Genomic DNA, 23,332 nt, shown 5'->3' on the forward strand with positions numbered 1-23,332 from the left:
CATGGACACTTACCTGTTTATGGTGCCCATGATGTCAGCAGCCAAAGCTTGTCTCCTGGCTGCCCCCGCCGCCATCCCGTTGCGGCTTCACTTCCCGGTTCCTTATGCACATGCGCGAGTCACGCTGCGCATCCTAACTGGTCCCTGCTGTCTTCTGGGACCTGTATGTTTCCCAGGAGACAGCGGGGGTGGCGGGAAGGGGTGTGACCCCCGCGGGAGTCTATGCCCGGAAGTGGGTGCAAATACCTGTATTATACAGGTATTTTCACCACCTCCCCCTGAAAAGTGCCAAATGTGACACCGGAGGGGGGGTAGGGTTCAGAAAAGCGAAGGTTCCATTTTTGTGTAGACCTCCACTTTCAGGAGTGGAAGACAGTGATCCTGGCACCAAACTTAACATTACATAAATGCTGTACCTGTAGAGCAAAACACATATACTTACCTCTCCTAAAGCCTATATCATGAGGTCTACCTGCAAATTTACAATTGTCTGTAGATTTTTTTCCTTCAGATTTACCAAAACCATAGAATATGAGGTCAAACCTTGATGCCCTGTACACACAAGCGAATTTCCCGTCGGAAAAAAGTTGGATGGTTTTTCCGACGGAATCCTGCTCAAGCCTGCCTTGCATATACACGGTCACACAAAAGTTTGTAGAACTTTTGACTGCCAAGAACGCGGTGACGTAAAAGACTACGATGAGAAAATTAAGTTCTATGCTTCAATTTGTTTCCAAGCATGCGCCAGAATTTTGCGTGTCGGAATTTGTACACGAGATAGGAAATTCCGATCGGATTTTTTCATGACGGGAAAATAGAGAACCTGCTCTCTATCTTTTTCCAGCAGTTTTTCTGTTGGAAAAAGTCTGATGGAGCATACACACGGTCGGGATTCCCGACCAAAAGCTCTAATCTGACGTTTTTCCAACGGGAAAACCGATTGTGTGTACGGGGCAAAAGAGTTTAAATTTGTATGCAATCAGGCAGGCCCTTGCACTACATGGTTTTGGTAAATCCGAAGGAAATCAGTGCGTATGGGCAGGGCTGTCTTAATGAGAGGGCACACCTGGGCACTGCCCAGGGGCCCTAGCTGCATGGGGGGCCCCTGCACTTTCCCCAAAGCAGCTGGTCCTTGAGCCTACACTGCCCTGTAATTGGGGGCCCCATGATGGCACTGAGAGTGATAGATACACAGGGGAGGCAGTCTGCCTCCTACCTACTTGATGTCTGTTTACCTGCACTGTCATCATTGTAGGGGCCCCAAAGCATTACTTTGCCCAGGGGCCCATGATGCTATTAAGATGGCCCTGCGTATGGGGTCTAAGTAAGGTATAGGTAAGAAAACGATTAGTAGTGGGAATAGACTGGCCCGGATTCACAAAGCACTTACGCCGACGTATAACAAGATATGCCGACGTAAGTGCAAATGTGCGCCGTCGTATCTGTGCGCCGGACCCACAAACTAAGATGCGCCTAAAAACAGGCTTCATCCCGCCAACTTAACTTGCCTACGCCGGCGTAGGGTGGGCGCACATTTAGGCTGGACTCATGGTGGCGCTCCCATTGATTAGCCATTCAAATATGCAAATTAGTGAAATACGGCGATTCACGAACATACGTGCGCCCGACGCAGTGCGCGTAAGTTGTACGCCTGGTGTAAAGTTATTCCCCATAAAGGAGGTGTAACCCAGCAGCAGACATACAAAGGTCTGCACCAGGGAACACAAGCCGACGTATTTTACGTTGGACGTGTCTGGCTGGGCGTAGGTTATGTTCACGCCGTACGCAGTGATCCGGCATAGTTTAGGCAGTTGTTCTGACGTGGTTGTGAGCATGCGCAGGGGGATGCGTCCACGTTTAGGCGCATGCCCAGTTCGTGATACGTATCTGTCTGGCGCTTGGCCCATCATTTGCATGGGGTCACGCCTCATTTGCATGGCTCACGCCCACTTCCACCTACGCCGACGTACGCCTTCGAAACCCAGCGCAACGTTGGGAGCACTGGCTTGGTGAATTCCATGCTTGCCTCTCTGCGCTGCGTTGGCGTAGCGTACATTGTTTGCGATACGGCGGCATAATGTGCGAATCTGGGCCACTGTGTTTTGCAATTGTTTTAGGAATGGTCAAATATAAAATGTGTTGTCATATTGGACAACTGTGAAATTATAGTCTAAAGGAATAAATCTAATTCCCTCACTAGTTGGCTAGTATTCCTGCAGAACATTGCTTAGTGCATTATAGAAATGGAGGGGTTAAAGTGCCACGTAGCATAATTGTCATAGGCGATACATATTCATGAAAACAGAACAGCAGGCCTTAAGCCCAGGACGAGCCACAGAGACACTTTCCAAGTCCCATCTCCTGTGCACATGCATAAATAAAAGAAATCAGGCTGCAGCCTCCTGTGTGAATAGCTTAAAATAAAACAACCAGATGCCCCCTTATCCACAAGAGAGATGTTGCCAGGAGAGAGTGGTATGTCCTTGATTAGCAAATGCAGAAGCATGGATCATAAGTCATATGTAATCAGAGTCCTAGCTGCAATTGGAACAATCAGATTCTAACCAACCTGACTTGTCTTACTTTCATCTAACAATGTGGCTTCCAAGTTCTGGACAATGCTTGCTCTAATAGCTATCATTTCTAAGCATTGCCCTGTGTGCCAACCTATTTATGGTACTGGTCCACTCTTTTTATTCAAGGTATATTAAAGCGGAGGTCCGGTTTAACCAAAAAAAAATATTAAAAGTCAGCAGCTGCTAACACTGTAGCTGCTGACTTTTAATAAGGAGACTTACCAGTGTCCAGGATGCCCGCGATGACGGCAGCCGAAGCCGAGCAAATGCTCGGGTCTCGGCTGCCCCGCCGCCATCCTCGGTGAGGGAATCAGGAAGTGAAGCCTTGCGGCTTCACCGCTCGTTTCCCTACTGTGCATGCGTGAGCCGCGCGGCGCAACGTGAATGGATGATGTCTCCTGGGACACACACAAGGTCCAAAAGACACCGCTCCCCCATTCCCCAGGAGGCAGCCGAGGAGCAGAAGAAAGAAGATGGACTGCGGATCAGGAAGTGGCAGATTAGGATGATCTGCATGGCAACAGGCCCTTCAGCTATGTATAAAAAAAAAATTTTTTTAAAAAAATATTTTTTTTTTTTTGCAGCATTTTTGATTTTTTTTTTTTCTTGGTGGAGCTCTGCTTTAACGTGTTTTCAATTTCTCTTTATTGATCTTTTTTCTTTATATAAAAATGTTAATTTTTACAAGATTCAGTACATTGTACAATCGTTCTGTCATAAAAAAAATATAGAACCTTGTTTAACCCCCCCTAGCGGTATTCCCGAGTCTGGCTCAGGGTAGGATATATGACTGAGGAATACATATGTGTAGCGCTAATATTAATAAATGAATATCAAAATACCAAGATGTGTGTAATATTAAAAATAGAACACATATAACATAAATAAATGTTAGACACAAATCGTGAAGCATGTGTGAATCCCTCTAATGCAAGGAGTGACAATTGTGCCAACTGGCACGTGATCTGATACACCTATGGTAGTATCAGATATGAAAGCAAAGTCCAACACAAAACTGTAGTAATCCAATATGTGTGACGAAGTTCATCAAAATCCACAGATCATTCAAGTGAATAAGTGAATCAATAAAAAATGCGTGACTTCTTTATCGTGACAATCCCACCACCGATAAAAGTGCAGGCTTACCGGAACTAGTTGACCACTGATGGCGTATGCCAAAAGAGGTCAATCAAGGCTTAATATGACAGATATTAAACAACGATCCTTGGCAGGAAGCGTAGGCCCAACTGGTTGGTAGGTCTTTGAATGGCATGGGTCCCCAGGAGAAAGCAGGAAGCTACACTGATGTTGGAATCCCGGAACCAATTGGCTCAGTATGTTAATGGTGCATAGAGAAAATAAAAGAAAAGTGGCCACATAGCGTAACTCCGTATAAAAGGAAAAAATACGTATTTATTCAAGCTATCAAACTTACATTTGGCTGGAAGTAAAAGAGCTCTTGCATGTAAATAGGGCGACAGTGGAGTCCTCCCGACGCGTTTCGTGGTCAAAAGCACATCGTCTGGGGTCGAGATGTGCTTTTGACCACGAAACGCGTCGGGAGGACTCCACTGTCGCCCTATTTACATGCAAGAGCTCTTTTACTTCCAGCCAAATGTAAGTTTGATAGCTGTGAATAAATACGTATTTTTTCCTTTTATACGGAGTTACGCTATGTGGCCACTTTTCTTTTATTTTCTCTATGCACCATTAACATACTGAGCCAATTGGTTCCGGGATTCCAACATCAGTGTAGCTTCCTGCTTACTCCTGGGGACCCATTCCATTCAAAGACCTACCAACCAGTTGGGCCTACGCTTCCTGCCAAGGATCGTTGTTTAATATCTGTCATATTAAGCCTTGATTGACCTCTTTTGGCATACGCCATCAGTGGTCAACTAGTTCCGGTAAGCCTGCACTTTTATCGGTGGTGGGATTGTCACGATAAAGAAGTCACGCATTTTTTATTGATTCACTTATTCACTTGAATGATCTGTGGATTTTGATGAACTTCGTCACACATATTGGATTACTACAGTTTTGTGTTGGACTTTGCTTTCATATCTGATACTACCATAGGTGTATCAGATCACGTGCCAGTTGGCACAATTGTCACTCCTTGCATTAGAGGGATTCACACATGTTTCACGATTTGTGTCTAACATTTATTTATGTTATATGTGTTCTATTTTTAATATTACACACATCTTGGTATTTTGATATTCATTTATTAATTTTAGCGCTACACATATGTATTCCTTGGTTGTTTTGCTTTTTTGAATGAGCCGTGTTGGCAGCTACCATTTGCGCACACCCGGCAGCGCAGGGTATTCACACTTTCTTTAGGATATATGACTGTCCTATTGAGTTACTCCCAGGTACCCCTATATCTACCGGTAAAATTGATTCCCTTTCTCAACCAGAACTTCAACATTTTAAGAAATATTTACAAGATAATTGAAAAAAGGGATGATGTATAGATCCCCCAAACTCCTGTTGCGAGGAGTGACGCTTGGGGCCTAGTACTGAGTTGTCGCATAGAGAATCGCATTGAAATCCTTGCTAACCACAGTTGTGGTTCACTCCGTTCACCAGTGCTGTTACACCCTCTCAGCCAATGGCTGATAGCGATGACCGGAATGTTTTATATATAGGCATGCCATGTGAATGAAAAACATATGGTGGGGGTTTCTAAAATTTAACTTCAAAAGTGGAAATACAATTTAAGCTGCAATGCAAAAGGATAGGTAACAAATGTATTTATTGAAGATCCATACAAAACAAGTACTCTGGTGAATGAGGCTATTTGTCAAGAGCAGATGTCATGTTTGCACTTGTTTTGTATGGATCTGCACTAAATAAAAAGGACAGCCATTTCTACATATCACAGATTGAGCCTCGCCTATCTTTATTTCTCAAATGGAACAACAGAGTTAAAGTGGAGGTTCACCCAAAAACTGAATTTTTAACATTAGATTGAGGCTCATTTTGTCAAGGGGAATCGGGTGTTTTTTTTAAATCGAAGCAGTACTTACCGTTTTAGAGATAGATCTTCTCCGCCGCTTCCGGGTATGGGCTGCGGGACTGGGCGTTCCTATTTGATTGACAGGCTTCCGACAGGCTTCCGACGGTCGCATACAACGCGTCACGATTTTCCGAAAGTAGCCAAACGTCGGTGCGCAGGCGCCGTATAGAGCCGCACCGACGTTCGGCTTTGTTCGGCTACTCGTGAAGCGATGTATGCGACCGTCGGAAGCCTGTCGGAAGCGGCGGAGAAGATCTATCTATAAAACGGTAAGTACTGCTTCGATTTAAAAAAAAACACCCGATTCCCCTTGACAAAATGAGCCTCAACCTAATGTTAAAAATTATTTTTCGGGTGAACTCCCGCTTTAATACTCTTTAGTTTCTAATCAGCTGATTGAATGACTGTAGCTATTTTCAGATAAATGTAAATCCAAACGAGCCGGGAGCTTGTTGCTGGTGGCCTGTGAACTCAATCAATTTTAAGCACCAGTCTGGTTTATTCATTAAAGTCGTTCTGGACACAAACATTTTCTCTTGTTTGGAAAATCACACATTTAAAGATTTGTTTCACATGACCAAATTCAATAATGAAAGGGCTGTAAACCCACTAATTAACACTTCAGTGTCTGGTAACTGGCATAGTTGCCCACTGTACCTGATTTCCAGAGACAGTTCTTTTGTTTGAATATTTTTCCATGGATATGTTAATCCCTGAAAATGTTCTTAATTTGCTTTATTGACAATTTGTACAATTCCTTAACTGTATTATTATTTTGTATCAATGGTATTCAACTCGCCATGTTTGAAGGAGGAGGAATGCTGCCTATGACCCCAAGATTACCATCCCCACCGTCAAATATGGAGGTGGAAACATTATGCTTTAGAGGGGGGTTTTCTGCTAAAGGGGCAGGACAACTTCACTGCATCAAATGGACGATAGATGGGGCCATGTATCATCAAATCTTGGTGGGGAACCTCCTTACCTCAGCCAGGGCATTGAAAATGGGTCATGAATGGGTATTCCAGCATGACAATGACCCAAAACACACAGCCAAGGCAACAAATGAGTGGCTCAATAAGAAGAACATTAAGGTCTTGGAGTGGCCTAGCCAGTCTCCAGACCTTAATCCCATAGAAAATATGTGGGGGAGCTGGAGGTTCGAATTAACAAACATCAGCCTCTAAACCATAATGACTTGGAGAGAATCTTCAAAGAGGAGTGGGACAAAATCCCTCCTGAGATGTGTGTAAACCTGGTGGCCAACTACAAGAAAAAATTTGACCTCTGTGATTGCCAACAAAGGTTTTTTCACCAAGTACTAAGTCATGTTTTGCGAAGGGGTCAAATACAGTTCCTTGAAAAAGTATTGATACCCCATGAAATTTTCCACATTTTGTAATATTACAACCAAAAACATGAATTGATTTTATTGGGATTTCATGTGATAGACCAGTGATGGAGAACCTTGGCACCCCAGATGTTTTGGAACTACATTTCCCATGATGCTCCTGCACTCTGCAGGGTAGTTGAGCTTCATGGGAAATGTAGTTCCAAAACATCTGGGGTGCCGAGGTTCACCATCACTGTGATAGACCAACACAAAGTGGCACATGAATGTAAAGTGGAAAGAAAATGATAAATCTTTCTTTAATTCTTTTTACAAATAAATAACTGAAAAGTGTGGCATGCATTTGTATTCAGCCCCCCTGAGTCAATATTTCCACCTTTCGCTGCAATTACACATAGCTTTTTGCTTTTAGGCCAACAAGTTTAATTTTGGTCTCATCTGATCAGAGCACCTTCTTACACATGTTTGCTGTGTCCCCCGCAAACTGCAAACAGGACTTCTCATGGTTTTCTTTCAACAATGGCTTTCTTCTTGCCACCCTTCCATAAAGGTCAGATTTGTGGAGTGCACGGCTAATATTTGTCCTGTAGACGGATTCTCCCACCTGAGCTGTGGATCTCTGCAGCTCCTCCAGAGTTACCATGGGCCTCTTGGCTGCTTCTCTGATTAATGTTCTCCTTGCCAGGCCTGTCAATTTAGGTGGACGGCCATGTCGTGGCGGGTTTGCCATACTCTTTCCATTTTCGGATGATGGATTGAACAGCGCTGCGTGAGATGTTCAAAGCTGGGGATATTTTTTTTAAAACATAACCCTGCTTTAAACCTCTTTGCAACTTCCCTGACCTGTCTGGTGTGTTCCTTGGCCTTTGTGATGCTGTTTGTTCACTAAGGTTCTCTAACAAATCTCGGAGGGCTTCACAGAACAGCTGTATTTATACTGAGATTAAATTACACACAGGTGGACTCTATTTACTAATTAGGTGACTTCTGAAGGCAATTAGTTCCACTAGATTATAGTTAGGGGTATCAGATTAAAGGGGGCTGAATACAAATGCACACCGCACTTTACAGATATTTATTTGTAAAAAAAATATTAAAACCATTCATAATTTTCCTTCCACTTCACACTTATGTGCCACTTTGGTCTATCACAGTGCCCAACCTTTTGAAGAGCAAGGGCCACTTAAGTGAATTGGTAACCGGTCGCAGGCCACAATGAGCGGAGCGGGTGGATGGCAGTCCACTCGGCTCTATAAAGTCCACTCTACTCTCAGCACACCAAACTCGCAGGTAATAGAAGTCTATGGCTCAGTGCAGGTAACCCTCAGTTGCACTTCTCTGCCCCTGTGGATCAGTTTGAAAGCAGCCCAGTAACCACTGCAGAACAGATATGCCCATACCATATATACACTGCGATTTTCGTAATAAACTTACCTTTAATAACAGCATTCTATTCTATTCTATTTTATTCCATCCCAAAGCAGGAGGTCGCAGGCCACATCAGAGGGCTCCGCGGGCCACATGTGGCCCCCGGGCCACTGGTTGGGCACCCCTGGTCTTTATCACATAAAATCCCAAATAAATCCATTTACATTTTGGTTGTAACATGAAAAAATACGGAAAATTTCAAGGGGTATGAATACTTTTTCAAGGCACTGTACTCATTTCACTTATTAAAATGCAAATCAATTGATAACCTTTTGGAAATTCGTTTTTCTGGATTTTTTGTTGTTATTCTGTCTCTCACTGTAAAATAAACCTGCCATTAAAATTATAGACTGATCATTTCTTTGTCAGTTGGCAAATGTACAAAATCAGCAGGCGATCAAATACCTTTTTCCCTCAATGTAAAATAATTATTTTCTATTATAGCTTTATTGTAAATATCTATTTTGTTTAAATGTTTTATCATTCGAGTCCTTAGTCTTGAGGAGGACTGTGGAATGTGGGATTGCTCTAGTGAATGTTTCTTTCCTCAGATTTAGAAGTCTGACACTTTCCCTACATTGTTCCCTTTTCATTGTTAATTCTGAAGCTGCAAGGAGCTAAAAATAAAAAGTATTTCATACGACTGTTTTAAAATAGCTACAGAAGATACAGTATATAGGTACTTATTTTCAGAGAGTCTGCTGACTTTTACTGCTCCATCTGGCAGGGGAACAATAAGTATGGCATACATTTATCTTACACTCGTGAACTGTCTCATCCTCCATCTCATCTCATCATTCAAAGGCAAAAAGGGTTAATTCAGGAGTGGCTCCAACACGTCTCGCATGTCTGACTAATCTGAGAAATCATATTTCAAGCTCTGCACAGTTTGATCATGAGGTTAATTAATCCTTTCTTGTAGTAGATTAAAATAACAGCGCCTCATACATTGTCAGTAGGAAGGACAGAGCAGAAACCCTGTGACCGTCACAATCCATTTTTACGGTCAACATGTACCAGGATGGGAACTTTTTTACTTCGGTTGTCAGCTTGACTTCATGGAATAATATATAATGAATAATGTGTGTTGGGAACATGGAAATAAATATGTAACGCTTATCTGGTTTAAGAAGATGGATGGAGGCTGAAAATGGCCATTGCAGCTTTTAAGTAGTACTAAAATTCTTTGTGTGGTTTTGTCACCACCATCATATATCGAGCAATGTTATGGCATATAACTGCACCAGAGATTCCATTACCAGGCTAGGTCCATTCTTTGTATTGAAGAGACAGGCCTGAAAGTAGATATCAGGGTCTGGTGGCAGTAGTGTATTTAGGTTTTGTGCTGCCCTAGGCCTGACTAAACTCGTGCGCCCCCTGATTTACATATGACCCACCCCTTCCTGTCAAGGCCACACTCCTTGCTGTTTAAGACCCGCTCTGAAATTTTTGAGTGTGGACACTAGTTCTGAGGGCATGGGGGGGCAATGGATTCCCTTAATTTGCATAGATTTCCCCTCACTTCCTGTTTGGCTATGGGGCAGGTAGTGAAGGGAAATCTCCGCAATGGGACAGGGATGGTAAAAAATAAACTGACAGGCTATAACCCTCTCTTACTCTATCCAAAATGAAAACAAAAGTGTTCTACTTTAACCTCCCTGGCGGTATGATTATGTCTGGAATTTTGTACCAAAAGCGGTACAATTATTTTGCATGGAAATTTGGCGTTTTACATTGTAGGCCTGTAATGCTTAGGAATAACTCACTTAAATCTGTCCAAAGAAGAGTCTAGTAGACATCCTGGGTATGATAAAGTTTGAAACACAAAATCATAAATTATAATATAATAAATAATTATAAATATTTAAAACAAATAATAATGTAATTATAATAAAAATTATTCAATAATGTAATCAAATCAAAAACACTGAAATTTGCTCAGTTGCAGAATTGTCGCTGTCATTACTTTTATTTTTTTATGACGAATTTTCCCACAAATCCCTATCGCTCAATTCTGCAAGTGATTATAATTTATTATCGCTGTTTTCTAGCTGCTCTAAAACCATTTTTGACAGAAAGGGAGACTTTTGGTTGCTATGGACAATCTACAGTTTGCAGGGAGAAAGAACAGTTTTTATTTTATAAAAGTACATGCAGAACACTGGTCAGACCACTAGGGACAAGGGGGTGTGTATTTTTTACATACAGTACTGTAATCTGTAAGATTACAGTATACTGTATGTATTGTGTTTATTTACTTTTTTTAAATTTGGCGCCGTTCTCCGCCCCCGTGCGTTGTAACGTCGCAGGGAACGGAGATCAGCGGCACAGCTTACACAGCGGGGAGGCATCACAGAATCCAGGGACAAGGTAAGTAACTTGTGCCTGTGGATGCTGCGAGGCGGCCCCGAGTCTGGCTCGGGGATACCGCTTTTGGTATAAAAAATTCACCCCGAGGCAGACTCGCGATTACCGCTAAGGAGGTTAAGCACAAATTTCTGATAATTTTATGGAGAGGACTAAGAAGATATAACTATGCCAATGGTGCAGCAGAAACATATATGACAGTGAGGAAGGTTTGTGGTTTAGGATGATAAGACAGTCAAAATTAGAAGCGCCCCCCTCCACAGTTATGCTAGCCACCCGCATACTGGAAGCAGTGCGGCCGCTTTATGGGGGTGCTAGACTAATTTGCCTAACAGTGTAGTGCAAGCCGGCGTGGACTCTTTCTGTGCTGCCCCCCTGCAAAGTGCTGCCCTAGGCCCGGGCCTTGTTGGCCTAGGCCAGGGTACAGCATTGCCTGGTGGTCTTACCTATCTTATCTTATGACAAGACCATCTAATAAATGTCTACTACTGTTGGCTGAAGATGTGGATACAGTAGTCTGATAAGTGGTTAGAAATAAGCATGTTTTTTGGCCTTCAATCGCCTACTGTAAAGGCCTGTAGAAATTTTCCCCAGCTGGAGTGGTCAACGGGATGGTCAGTTTGGTGTTAGTGTAGCCTATATGGTTCTCACAATTCATGCTCGTCCATCATCACATTTCAAAGTTTTCTATTACGTATTTTTATTGTGCGGCATTTCTGAAGGTTTCTAGGTTTCCCCACTCATATATTGCCTTACATATCAAAGAACCTTTGCTTAGACACCATTGGATTTTGGGCACAGTTTCCTACCATGCTTGCCAGCTGAAATACAAATGGTTAAAGTCAAGGCAAAAGTAGGTCAAACCTTCATCCAGTGCATTACCAGTTTCATGTTACTGCAAATCCCTGCAGTAAAATGTGAATGTCATATTCTATGTAGTCAGAAGGTATTTCATTTATGGCCCAGAAATAATTCATGATTAATACAATGTTTATGTGCAAGGCTGGGAGAAAGACTATATGTATTCTGTAAAATTTGTGATGGAATCATAATGATACAGAGCAAAGATTATAGCTCTATACCAAGAGACAAGGACAGATATGAGAGGTGTAGTGCACATAAAGGTAATTAGATTAAGTCTAGTATTGGATAGAGAAAACACTGGATGGAAGGGTGACAGGATGTTTAGATGACTAGATTTGATGGAGGGGTGGGAGGATGTAAGGAAGAATGGATATGATCGCATTGGCATAATAATAGGGCTAGAATAAAAATAATAAAGTTGATGGTAATAACATTAAATAGGCAGGTATACAGATACATGTGATATGAAAAAGAGCAGGAGGATTGAGCTGTAAGATCAGAAGAAAAACATTTAAAAATAAAGGAAAAGGAAAGCAGTAGTAACTACCAAGGACCAGAAATGAAACATGCAATTGACAATTAGCGATTGTTGCTCATTCATGACCGTTTTGTCACTGTTAAGCCCAGTACACACGACCGGTTTTCCTGCCAGGAAAACTGCCAAGAGAGCTTTTGGCCGGGAAAACCGGATGTGTGTAGGCTTCCTCGCAGTTTCCCCAACAGGAAACCTGTTCTCTATTTTCCCGTCGGAATTCCCTGCGTTTTTTTCCGCCAGATTTACTAATACTAATACAGTGCCAATGGAGCATACACACGGCCGGGATTCCCGGTCAAAGCTCTCATGGCAGTTTTCCTGCCAGGTTCTCGGTTTTCCCGGTGGACTTTTTACCGCCGGGAAAACTGAGCGTGTGTACAGGGCTTAAGGCAACGATCCATTTTAACTTATAGCTATGGTTCCCATCCAATAAGGTTGACATTGTGGCTGCCCATGAACAGAAAGTAATGTACACTTAGGTGAAACATGTATGCGTGTCTTTGTATATTTTGGGCTGCCAGCACATTATTCCATTGTCAGATGGATTATTTTCAAACTTGCAGTCAACAGTTAAAGGGTCACTAAAGGATTTATTTTTTTAGCTAAATAGCTTCCTTTACCTTACTGCAGTCATGGTTTCATGTCCTCATTGTTAGTTTTTGCTTTGATGTTGCTGTAATTGTTCTCTGTTCTGGACACTTCCTGGTTGTCTGTTTCCTGATGACCACAGTACTGGGAGATTCTAGTTTAATTTTCCAAACCATCACTGCTCTATGGCTCTGTACATGCACAGAGGCAGGATAACATGCAAAAACTAAACTAGATGCAAAAATGAAACTAGAGGTACATTATACGATTGATTTTTATCTATTTTTAATCAATTTTAAAAGGAATCAGTTAACTATTATGGGCCATATTCTGAGTAAAGTTACGATGGAGTAACTCAGGATACTCCATCGTAACTCCCTTTTTTGACCCGTGTATCTATGCTCCTGATTCTCAGAATCAGTTTTGCATAGATACACTTAAGATCCGCCATCTGTAAGTCACTTACACTGGCGGATCTTAAATGCAATGACGCCGGCCGCCGCTAGATGGCATTTAAGTGAAGGAGTCATTTGCGTATGCAAATGATCCTTCTACGCCGATTCACGAACGAGTTCCCGTCGCTAACGTCGTTTGCGTAAGCGGAAACTTACCCCTGCTATATGAGGGGTAAGTTTCCGCAAGTCTCGCGTAGGCCATGTTACGGATGGCGTCGGGTCCCCGTCGTGTTTTTTCGTCGGATACGTCGTTTACGTAAGTCGTTCTTGAATACGACTTTACGTCAATGACGCACACGTCGGCGTCATTGACGTTTTCCGCCGAGAACTGGAGCATGCGCACTGGGCTTTTTGCAGCCCGGCGCATGCCCAGTTCTTTTGTATCGGGGGCGCGCTTCATTTGAATAGAAGCCGCCCCCTTGGAGATCCGCCAGGCTACGCCGGGACACTTACACTCCGCTGTCCCAACTTATGGAGCAAGTGGTTGGGGAATACAACACCTGCTCCAGTAAGTTGGGACAGCGGAGTGTAAGTGCCCTAAGCGAAGCTGGCGGAGATTTACTCAGAATATGGCCCATTGTCTCTATACCCTGTAAACAGTCATTTCAGCAAAAAAAAAAAAATTCCTTTACAACTCCTTTAATGTTCATGTTAGGCTTGATGAATGAGATAGGAAATCAGGAAAAAGGTAAAAATTCACATGGGGAGGAGAAAGAATGGAAATTAAATGGGCGATAACAAAAAGGACCAAAGTGTAACAATAGAAAATGTCTAAACTTCTAACTGCTTTTTTCCCCCGCATCTGCTAAAATAAAGATAACATGTAAAAATGATTTAATGGCAATCATAATTTATTGTTCTTTATCTTTGCATGCCACCATATTTCTTACCTGCATGATTGCTTGTTTCTAATGCTTCTTCTGTTGTCTTCTCTGATTCTCTTGTCTTCTTTCTTTCCTCTTCTTATCTATCACCCCCCTGGACTATGGGCAGGGAAGGCCGCATGGTGGTGCTGTCTTTGGTGCTGGGCCTCTCCGAGCAGGACGACTTTGCCAATATTCCTGATCTACAAACCAATGGGTCTCAACAGAACCAGCATACTCAGGGTGAAAAGAGGTAGGGGGGAGCACAAATGTGCCCTCCTTATATTAGATTGAAGGTTATGTGTTAATTGTGAAAAAAATATATTAGGTTTGCCATAGACAAGCCAATTCTTTCGAAGTTTTGGCAAATATCTGACCAGTATGTTTTGAAAATACAAGAAATATTCATGTTAAATTATTTTTCAAAATGAGAGTGACAGAACAGCATAAATATATTCTGCATTCATGTTATACAATTGGTGCAGTTTTATGGTAATTGGTCATTTCCTTCAGCATTTTTTACAGTAGCAGATACCTTTTAGACTGTGATTGCTCTGTGTGGTGCTATTATGCCCTGTACACACGATCGGATATCTGATGGAATCTAAACCGATGGATTTTTTTCATCAAATATCCGATGAAGCTGACTTTCATCAGTCGTGCCTACACACCATCGGTTAAAGTGGAGGTTCCCCCTAAAAAAAAATTCTAACAATACATTCAGAAGCCTGATTACACTGTGGGTAGGCTGTTTTATTTTTTTTTTCGTACATACCTCGATATCTCCGTTTCATCCCTCGGCTTCTGGGTATGATTCTTGTGGGACTGGGCGGTCCTAGTTGATTGACGTTCCTCCGACCGACGCATACTTGACGTCACGACTTTCCGAAAGAAGCCGAACGTCGCTGCGCAGGCGCCGTATAGAGCCGACTCTATACGGCGCCTGCGCAATGACGTTCGGCTTCTGTCGGAAAGTCGTGACGCGCAGTATGCGCCGGTCGGAGGAACGTCAATCAACTAGGTCAAGCAAGAATCATACCCGAAGCCGAGGGATGAAACGGCGATAACGAGGTATGTACGAAAAAAAAAAAAAAACAGCCTACCCGCAGTGTAATCAGGCTTCTGAATGTATTGTTAGAAAAAAAATTTTAGGGGGAACCTCCACTTTAAAAAAACGATTGTGTCAGAACGCGGTGACGTAAAACACTACGACGTGCTGAGAAAAATGAAGTTCAATGCTTCCGAGCATACGTCGACTTGATTCTGAGCATGTGTGGATTTTTAACCGATGGACGTGCCCACAGACGATCGTTTTTTTCTATCGTTTTTTTAACCATCAGATAATTTAAAACAAGTTCTACGTTTTTTCACTGATGGATAAAAAACCGATGGGGCCCACACACAATCGGTTCGTCTGATGAAAACGGAACCGGTCGTGTGTATGCGGCATAAGTGTTTCTCATTCTCAGAACTGATCATCTCTGTAGGTAATGATTTTCCTAAAGTTGAAAAGAAATTGTAAGCACTATGCACCATTTCTATCTGTCGTCAATAGCTGTTTTCGTACTTAGAATTCTGCATGCATTAAAGCGGGAGTTCCGCGGCAAAACAGTTTTTTTTAAAGAGCATTTTGAAACGCTGGTGGTACAAAGTAATTAGTACTCACCAGTCTAATCCTCATAGCCGCAGGCATGGCGATATCCCTCCGAAAGATGAGTTATAAAATATTCTCATGGACATTGCCATCTTTAGTCAGGGCACTCTGAAGCCCTCCTGCAGTATCTTCCGGGATGCGGTGAATGCTGTCCCAGCATTCACCGCTCTATCCCGCGCATGCGCAGTGTGACGGCGAGGCGCGCCGTCAACACTGCAGAGTTGCTAGGACAACGGCCGGCAGCGTCCTGAAAAGGACACTCCCCGCTGTGCCTAGCATATAAATGACCGTCACATGACCGGGTGCAGTCAGGTGACGTTCGAAATATCGCGAGATTGCTCCTCTGGCTGCTGTGTCTCGTCACCGTCCAGAGACACACGTGTTAGCTCCCAAAATCCTTTGCGGAGCTAACCGACACGCCCATTCCCGAACCCCTACAACCCGGATGTGCCTGCTCGAGATGCTGCAAAGGGGGTATGTAGATTTTTATATTTTTTTTGAACCGCCAAATCGTCAGGTACAGCGGGGGGAGTATTATATTAAACAAAGTGACCTAATAGGGTGAACCTCCGCTTTAAATTACCTTTATTTATGTTTTTATCAAATCTTCTTAAAGTTTGCTTGTCTATGGTCAGCCTTATGTGCCTAAACAGACCCATCATGTTTATAGTTCCTACATCACACTTTCTGTCACAGTTACTTAAGGGCCAGGGCAGAGGCGTGAGTGAGTCTGTCTGTGTGCCTGAGTGCATTGGTGATAAACTTTACTGAACTGTTTTATTAATATACTGTATATATCACAGCTAGGTTATAACCAAGTCCTATACTAATTACTGATACAGAATAATGAGCTTCTGTATCCTCTCACCCCAATCACCATTACTGGAGCCTCATAAATGAATGTTAATTACTTGAATAACTTGCAAGTCAATATAACTGACACACATAATTAGAGGAAAAGTGACAGGTACTGCAGACATCATATTACGTGGGTCAGTCCCTTAAGATGTTCTACTGACTTTAGTCTGTGTGATGCATGTCATTTATCCATACCTATAAGTAGGTTCAGGGTTTTATGTAACCGATACAAGATAAGTTAATGATGTTTGCATTCATTAAATGACCAGTAAACTTAAATTACTAACTAATGTATATTTAAATCTACTAATTAATTAGAACATAACATAACTGAGGTAAGCTTTTAGTTCAAGAGAGAGATATTACACATATTGAACACCTTGTGCAGCAAGCTGACGATTACTGTTTTAGAGCTTCACACCTTGTGTAATAATTCTGTTTGCCTTGGGTCTTTAAAGAGAACGTATAAGGCTTGATTCACACCTATGGCATTTTTAGTGCTTTTTGCATTTTGCAGATTTGCTCCTTAGGAAACCATGTTGAATGGACTGTAGTGAATATCTGCAAAATGCAAAAAGCACTAAAACTGCATAGGTGTGAATCCAGCCTAATGCCCCATACACACGATCGAATTTCTGAAGGAAAAAGTCAGACTTTTTCCATCGGAAATTCCGACCCTATGTATGCCCTATCGGACTTTTTTCATCGGAAATTCAGAGGAATTCCGTCGGAGTTTAGATAGAGAACATGTTCTCTTTTACTCCGATGGAATTCCGATGTGATTGTGGCCGGTTAAAAGTCAGACTCTGTGCACAGGGCATTAGGATGGGAACTACCATTGTTGACTTCTGCCAGGCTTCTGACCTATCATCCTTACCCAAGCTTTCCTACATGGTAAGGCACTGAACTGGAGCAAATCTGCATCCAGTGAAGTCAAACCTCCTAATCTGCATACTTATTCTACTATAGCACAGTGATTTACTAAGTAATAAAACCAATAGTTCTATCATAACAAAAAATAATAATTATACTAGTGAAAAGCCTAACATGCCAAAAAAAGAATTACCACTTACCCATCCCATTGTCAATGCTCCTTAACTCCAAGAGAGAAACTTGTCATAAATGGTTCTGCATACAACACATCCAGTATTTTTGAATGCCTGCTCACCGAGCTCTATATCTTAATCCCAAACTACAGGACACAGTGTTGATGTAGAAGCCAGTGGAAGAAACCACAGAGCACAGCAGGGTACCAAACATTCAACACAATCAGAAATTTGGTGGATGCTAAAAATTGTTTAGTGTACCTCTTAATAACAGTGGAGTTCAGCAACACAGCTAATAGGATGGGTGAGAAGTTATGCTTTTATTTACAGGCTGGGCTTATTTTAATCTCTTTTTTTTTTTAAAAGATTTTTTATGATTATTAAAAGTCAGCAGCTACAAAAAGTGTAGCTGCTGGCTTTTAATAAACAGAGACTTACCTGCTCAACTGTCCAACGACGCATGCACCTGGAGCGTCTCTTCTCCCTCCCCCCTCTCCGCACCCGGCCGTGACAGCTTTCGGCTTCACGGCTGGGAACTCACTGTGCATGCACGAATCTCTAGGAGTGGACAGGCGATCGCCTGGGGCCTGTCACGTGTCCCAGGCGATCACCTACAGGGAGGGGCGATATGACGAGTCGCCTAAGAGGTCCCTGGGCGGAAGGAGGAAGTGGGACAGGAAGTCCCACTCCTAACGAAGCCCCCACTCCCCCCCCCAAAAAAAATTACATGCCAAATGTGGCATATAAGGGGGGTGAGGAGTGGTTTAAGCAGAAGTTCCACTTTTGGGTGGAACTCTGCTTTAAGTGCCTTGTAAGGGGAACAGTACTTAGCTACTCTGCAGTAGGACTGGAAACTGATGGTTGATCAGTTGAACTGTGTACCATTGGCTTCTCTATGTACAGCAGTTAACCATAACAGGAAAACTATTGCTGCCTGAGAACAATGATGATCTACACATGATCATAGCTTTTTACAATTATGCATAGTCACTTGCAGCTTGATCTTCCTTGAAATGTATCCGATTTAGTTTAATGGGCCAGCCTCTTACAGAATCCCATTCTAGCCTGACTAAAACTGCCAAGCTTAGTCTGAAAAAGTGATATTGTAATCGTTTCTGCTGCTGCATTTCAAACTTTGGGCCACACCAACTACTCTGACTATACCCAATGGGGGTTATTTACAAAAGGCAAATCCACTTTGCACTACAAGTGCAAACTACATTGCAAAGTGCACTTAAATTTGCACTGAAAGTGCACTTGGAAGTGCAGTTGCTGTAAATCTGAGGGGTAGATCTGAAATGAGGGGAAGCTCTGCTGATTTTATTATCCAATCATGTGCAGGCTAAAATGCTGTTTTTTTTTTTTCCTTGCATGTCCCCCTCGGATCTACAGCGACTACACTTCCAAGTGCATAAATAACCCCCAATGTGTTTCCAGTAATCAAAAAATCTACTTCTTTATGGCAAAACTATCAGTAACGTTACAAGTTTGCGTCAATAAATTCCTGACGTTGCATACATCATAGATAAATAACAGATTTTTAAGGTGACATCCCCTTTTTTTGGAAGGGTCTTTTAGGGAAAGAAAAGAAGACGAGGAATCTGCAAACTTCATGCAGGTAGAAACCTGGCTGTGATTACATCCAAGAGCCCAGCACAATAAGAAAATATTTCTAAAGCCTCCTACACACGACCGAGAAACTCGTCAGAATCCATCAAGAAACTTGGTGGCAGAGCTTTTTTGCAGAGGAAAACGGTTGTGTGTATGTTTTTCATTGAGGAAACTGTCGAGGAACTCGACGAGAAAAAAAGAGAACACGTTCTCTTTTTCCTCGACGGGAGTCTCAATTTCCTCGTCGTGTTCCTTGTCAGGCTGGTTTTCGATGAGAAAATCGAGCGTGTGTATGCTAAGAAACCCGCGCATGCTCAGAATAAAGTATGAGACGAGAGTAAAAGTAGCGTTTGTAATGGAGATAACACATTTTTCACGCTGTAACAGACTGAAAAGTGCAAATCGTCTCTTACCAAACTTTTACTTAACACACAGTAACATGAGATTAGCAAAAGCAGCCCCCAGGGTTGTGCCAGTGGAATCGAACTTCCCCTGCCATTGTATGTGTTGTACGTCACCGCGTTTGAGAACGAGGAGATTTTGTCTTGATGTGTGTACGCAAAGCAAGCTTGTCGAGTTCCTCGACAAGCCTAACAAGGAACTCGTCGAGGAAAACGATGTGTCTTTTCCGACGAGTTCCTCGGTCGTGTGTACGAGTCCTAACAGTTGAGGCGCCCTCCTGCGATTGTATTTTACAACAAGCTAATAAATATAGACAATAGGTCCTCTATAAAGATGCTTGTGAATTAAAAGGCTCGCTAAGCTCCAGGACACCCCACCAAGTGTCAGTAATTGCCATTCAGAGGTCAGAAGATAGGCCTGTCCCTGCCCCGAAAAATAACTTTGCAGACCCCGGGACCCAGTCAGTGGGAGCTTTCTAGTTAAATTCTCTTTAGCTGGGAGGTGTGAAAAGAAAAGCAGACATGTGGCTGAAAATGCTTCTCAGAGTACTGTGTTAATTAAGTGGTCCAATTTTCACTCTGAGGTTATTTTTATTCTTCCTATACCTCACTACATATATTAACACATTTATGCTGTCATTGAACTGCAGTCTGTCACACATATCTTCCAAAATTAAAACAGAAAAGAAATAAAAAGAATTTCAATCTGGAGTCAGCAAGGGGGAAATAAATGACGTACTTGAGACTCGATTCCTTAACTAAATGTGGGTGTTAATTCTTCCCCGAGCTGCAATATCTGCTGACGATGTTTTGACAACTTCATTAATGAGGATTCAGACACCTTGTTATATTTAGAATAACATATGGAATTTTGACCCTACTGAAAATGTATTGCCTACACTTGTACAGTGTGAAATACCCAAAGTGATCTAAAAAGAAAAGGTTGTCGCAAACAGAAAAGCTGGGATATTATGATCTTTAAACTGATTTTCTCTAATATAAATGTGTATTGTGAACAGTCATTAGTCAGAATTAAAAAACAAAGTCACAAGAGTTCTTTAACCACTTCAGCCCCGGACCATTTGGCTGGCAAAAGACCAGAGCACTTTTTGCGATTTGGCACTGCGTTGCTTTAACTGACAATTGCGCGGTCGTGCGACGTGGCTTCTAAACAAATTTTACATATTTTTCCCCCCACAAATAGTGCTTTCTTTTGGTGGTATTTGATCAAAACAAAAAAAGAGTGTAAATTTAGAAAAATCAATATTTTTTACTTTTTGCTATAATAAATATTCCCAAAAAATATATAAAAAAACATTTTTTTCCTCAGTTTAGGCTGACGCGTATTCTTCTACATATTTTGGTAAAAAAATCGCAATTTTACTAGTAATGGCGGGGATCAGTGATTCTTATCGTGACTGCGAAATTATGGCGGACACATCGGACACTTTTGGTGCTAATTTGGGACCATTCACATTTACACAGCGATCAGTGCTATAAATATGCACTTATTACTATGTAAATGTGACTGGCAGTGAAGGGGTTAACCAGGAGGGGGCACTGAAGTGTGTCTTAGGGATGTGATCTACCTGTTGGGGGGATGGGCTATGTGTGACACGACACTGATCACCGCTCCTGATTACAGGGAGCGGTGATCAGTGTCCTGTCACTAGGAAGAATGGGGAAACGCTTGTTTACATCAGCTTTTCCGTGTTCTTCCTTTCCGTGAGACAATCGCGGGTATCCCCACGGACATCGAGTCTGCAGGACCCGCGATCACAATCACGGAGCTTGCGGCGGGCGTGCGCGCCCACAATGCCCCGTCTTAAAGGCGACGTACAGGTACGTTAATCTGCCTGTACGTGCCATTCTGCCGACGTATATCGGCGTGAGCCGGTCGTTAACCGTTTAAAGTAGAGGATAAAGAAAGGCAGTGTTATAACTCTTGTAATGTTTTTTACATCTGTATCTCGTTTTGGAGATTCCCCTTCACTTCCTGTTCCATAGCCAAAAACGAAATGAGATGAAATCCCTCCAAAGGGAGGAAATCCATTGTAATCTCCAGGGTGCTGCTTTAAAAAGATTTCTTTTACATGTAATGTGATAATAGTAAACAGAACAAATAGAGATGGTGAATCTCCTTAATGGGGGCATAGACAACAATAAAAACCTGAGGTTTTCTAATCCCCCTCTTCTCTATCCTAAAGTCAAAACAAATGTTTGCCTTTAGTTATACTTTGAGGATTTTCTGCTGTAGTAAGAACATACTTCGAGATAATAGGGCTCTGATGACGTTATTAGATATCATTTTATCATTATGCAGATTCCCGAAATGTCATTGTTTCAAGTTTTTCCCAGGTTTCTATGTCTTCTTATAAATCATTTGCATATAGGGAGGCTTATAATGATCACTCCCCTTAGTTAGTATCTCTGAAGGCCCAAATTCCTTACTGCTGATCTCATCCTTCCCTGCTCAGATTGGTTGTTGCTCTACCCCTGAATATATACTGTGAAATTTATTTGCTTTATTATAAGAAATATTAAGTGGCCCGCATACAAGGTGACATCATCACACTAAATAAGCATCTGCATTTCCACCACAATTCAGCTTTATCACCCTGTTTACATTATTGATTACAGATGAAAGTTTTTTTCTGTTAAAAAGTGTAATGATTTTTTTTTTATTTAGATAGGAGGAAGGATTAGAACCCCCATTGGGCTATCTGGGGCTCTGTTAGAGAGATCCTCCCCTTGCTTACTGTCTTAGTGATGATGGTTTCAATAGAGAGGAAGTGAGGAAAAATCTTCAACAGGCACCAATAAAAAAAACCTGATAGGGTTCTATGTTTCCCTCTTGTACTGAAAAAAAAAAAAAACACTTTGACTGGACATATACTTTAAATTCCTCCTGTATGAGATTTATAATGAAGGGGTGAAAACTCCCTAAAGCTGTAAGTATCAATGACACCTTATCACCGATACTTAAACTGATACTAAATGCATTTTTTTAAATAAAAAAAATGAGGTTATACTTATGCTGTCAGCTCCTCCACACTTCAGGTGCCTCCTGTAGCAGGCCAGGTGCTAAGGAGACACCCAGGTGTGTTGGATCTCACTGGTTCCTGAGCCAGGCTGTGTGTGCCCATAGACATACACAGCTCCAGTAAGCCAGGTCACTGATCCCCCCTGACAGCAGCAGGAGCCTAGGGCCTCACTTTCTCCTAAATTAGGAAAAGCAGGGAGCAATGCTGAAGCCAGAGAAACGGGTTTGGTGATGGTGGGGGGGCTAGGTAAGATGAGGGGCTTTTTTTACCTTAGTGCAGAGAATTCTTCAAGGTAAAAAATGCTTAGGCGTTATTTATTTACTTTTTACTTATTCATTTACTTGAATTCATGTACATAATGATACATGCTAAACACAGTATGAATGTGGACCAAACTAACAGGATGAAAGTTCAGAACTAAAGTAATTTTTTTATAGAAGGAGTAGTAGATGGTTATAGCAGAATTAATTCCAGCAGTTAGTAAGTCAATCAGCAGTAAGTGAATTTAAAGCGGAGGTTCACCCTAAAACAATTATATACCATTACATCCAGCATACTTCCGACATCTACAGTATGCTTTTTTTTTTTTTTGCCGTACATACCGTTTTATTGTTATTTTCCCCCCGGCTTCCGGGTTCTGGCTCCCGCGGGAGTGGGCAATTCAGA

General features: G+C 42.1%; 1 protein-coding gene across 3 annotated transcripts in view; it reads left to right on the plus strand.

Moving 5' to 3' along the window:
• SYT7 (synaptotagmin 7) overlaps nt 1-23,332 on the plus strand; it is a 552,734-nt gene that overhangs the window by 416,634 nt on the left and 112,768 nt on the right. For 2 of the 3 annotated variants that reach the window (XM_040328431.1, XM_040328433.1), the window contains one exon: nt 14,183-14,305. The exons of the other annotated variant lie outside the window; for it this stretch is intronic. In XM_040328431.1, coding sequence (XP_040184365.1) covers nt 14,183-14,305 — 123 coding nt within the window. The remainder of the gene's footprint in view (nt 1-14,182; nt 14,306-23,332) is intronic. 3 annotated transcript variants of the gene reach the window in all.

Source organism: Rana temporaria, chromosome 11, assembly GCF_905171775.1.
Source record: "Rana temporaria chromosome 11, aRanTem1.1, whole genome shotgun sequence".
Lineage (NCBI taxonomy): Eukaryota > Metazoa > Chordata > Amphibia > Anura > Ranidae > Rana > Rana temporaria.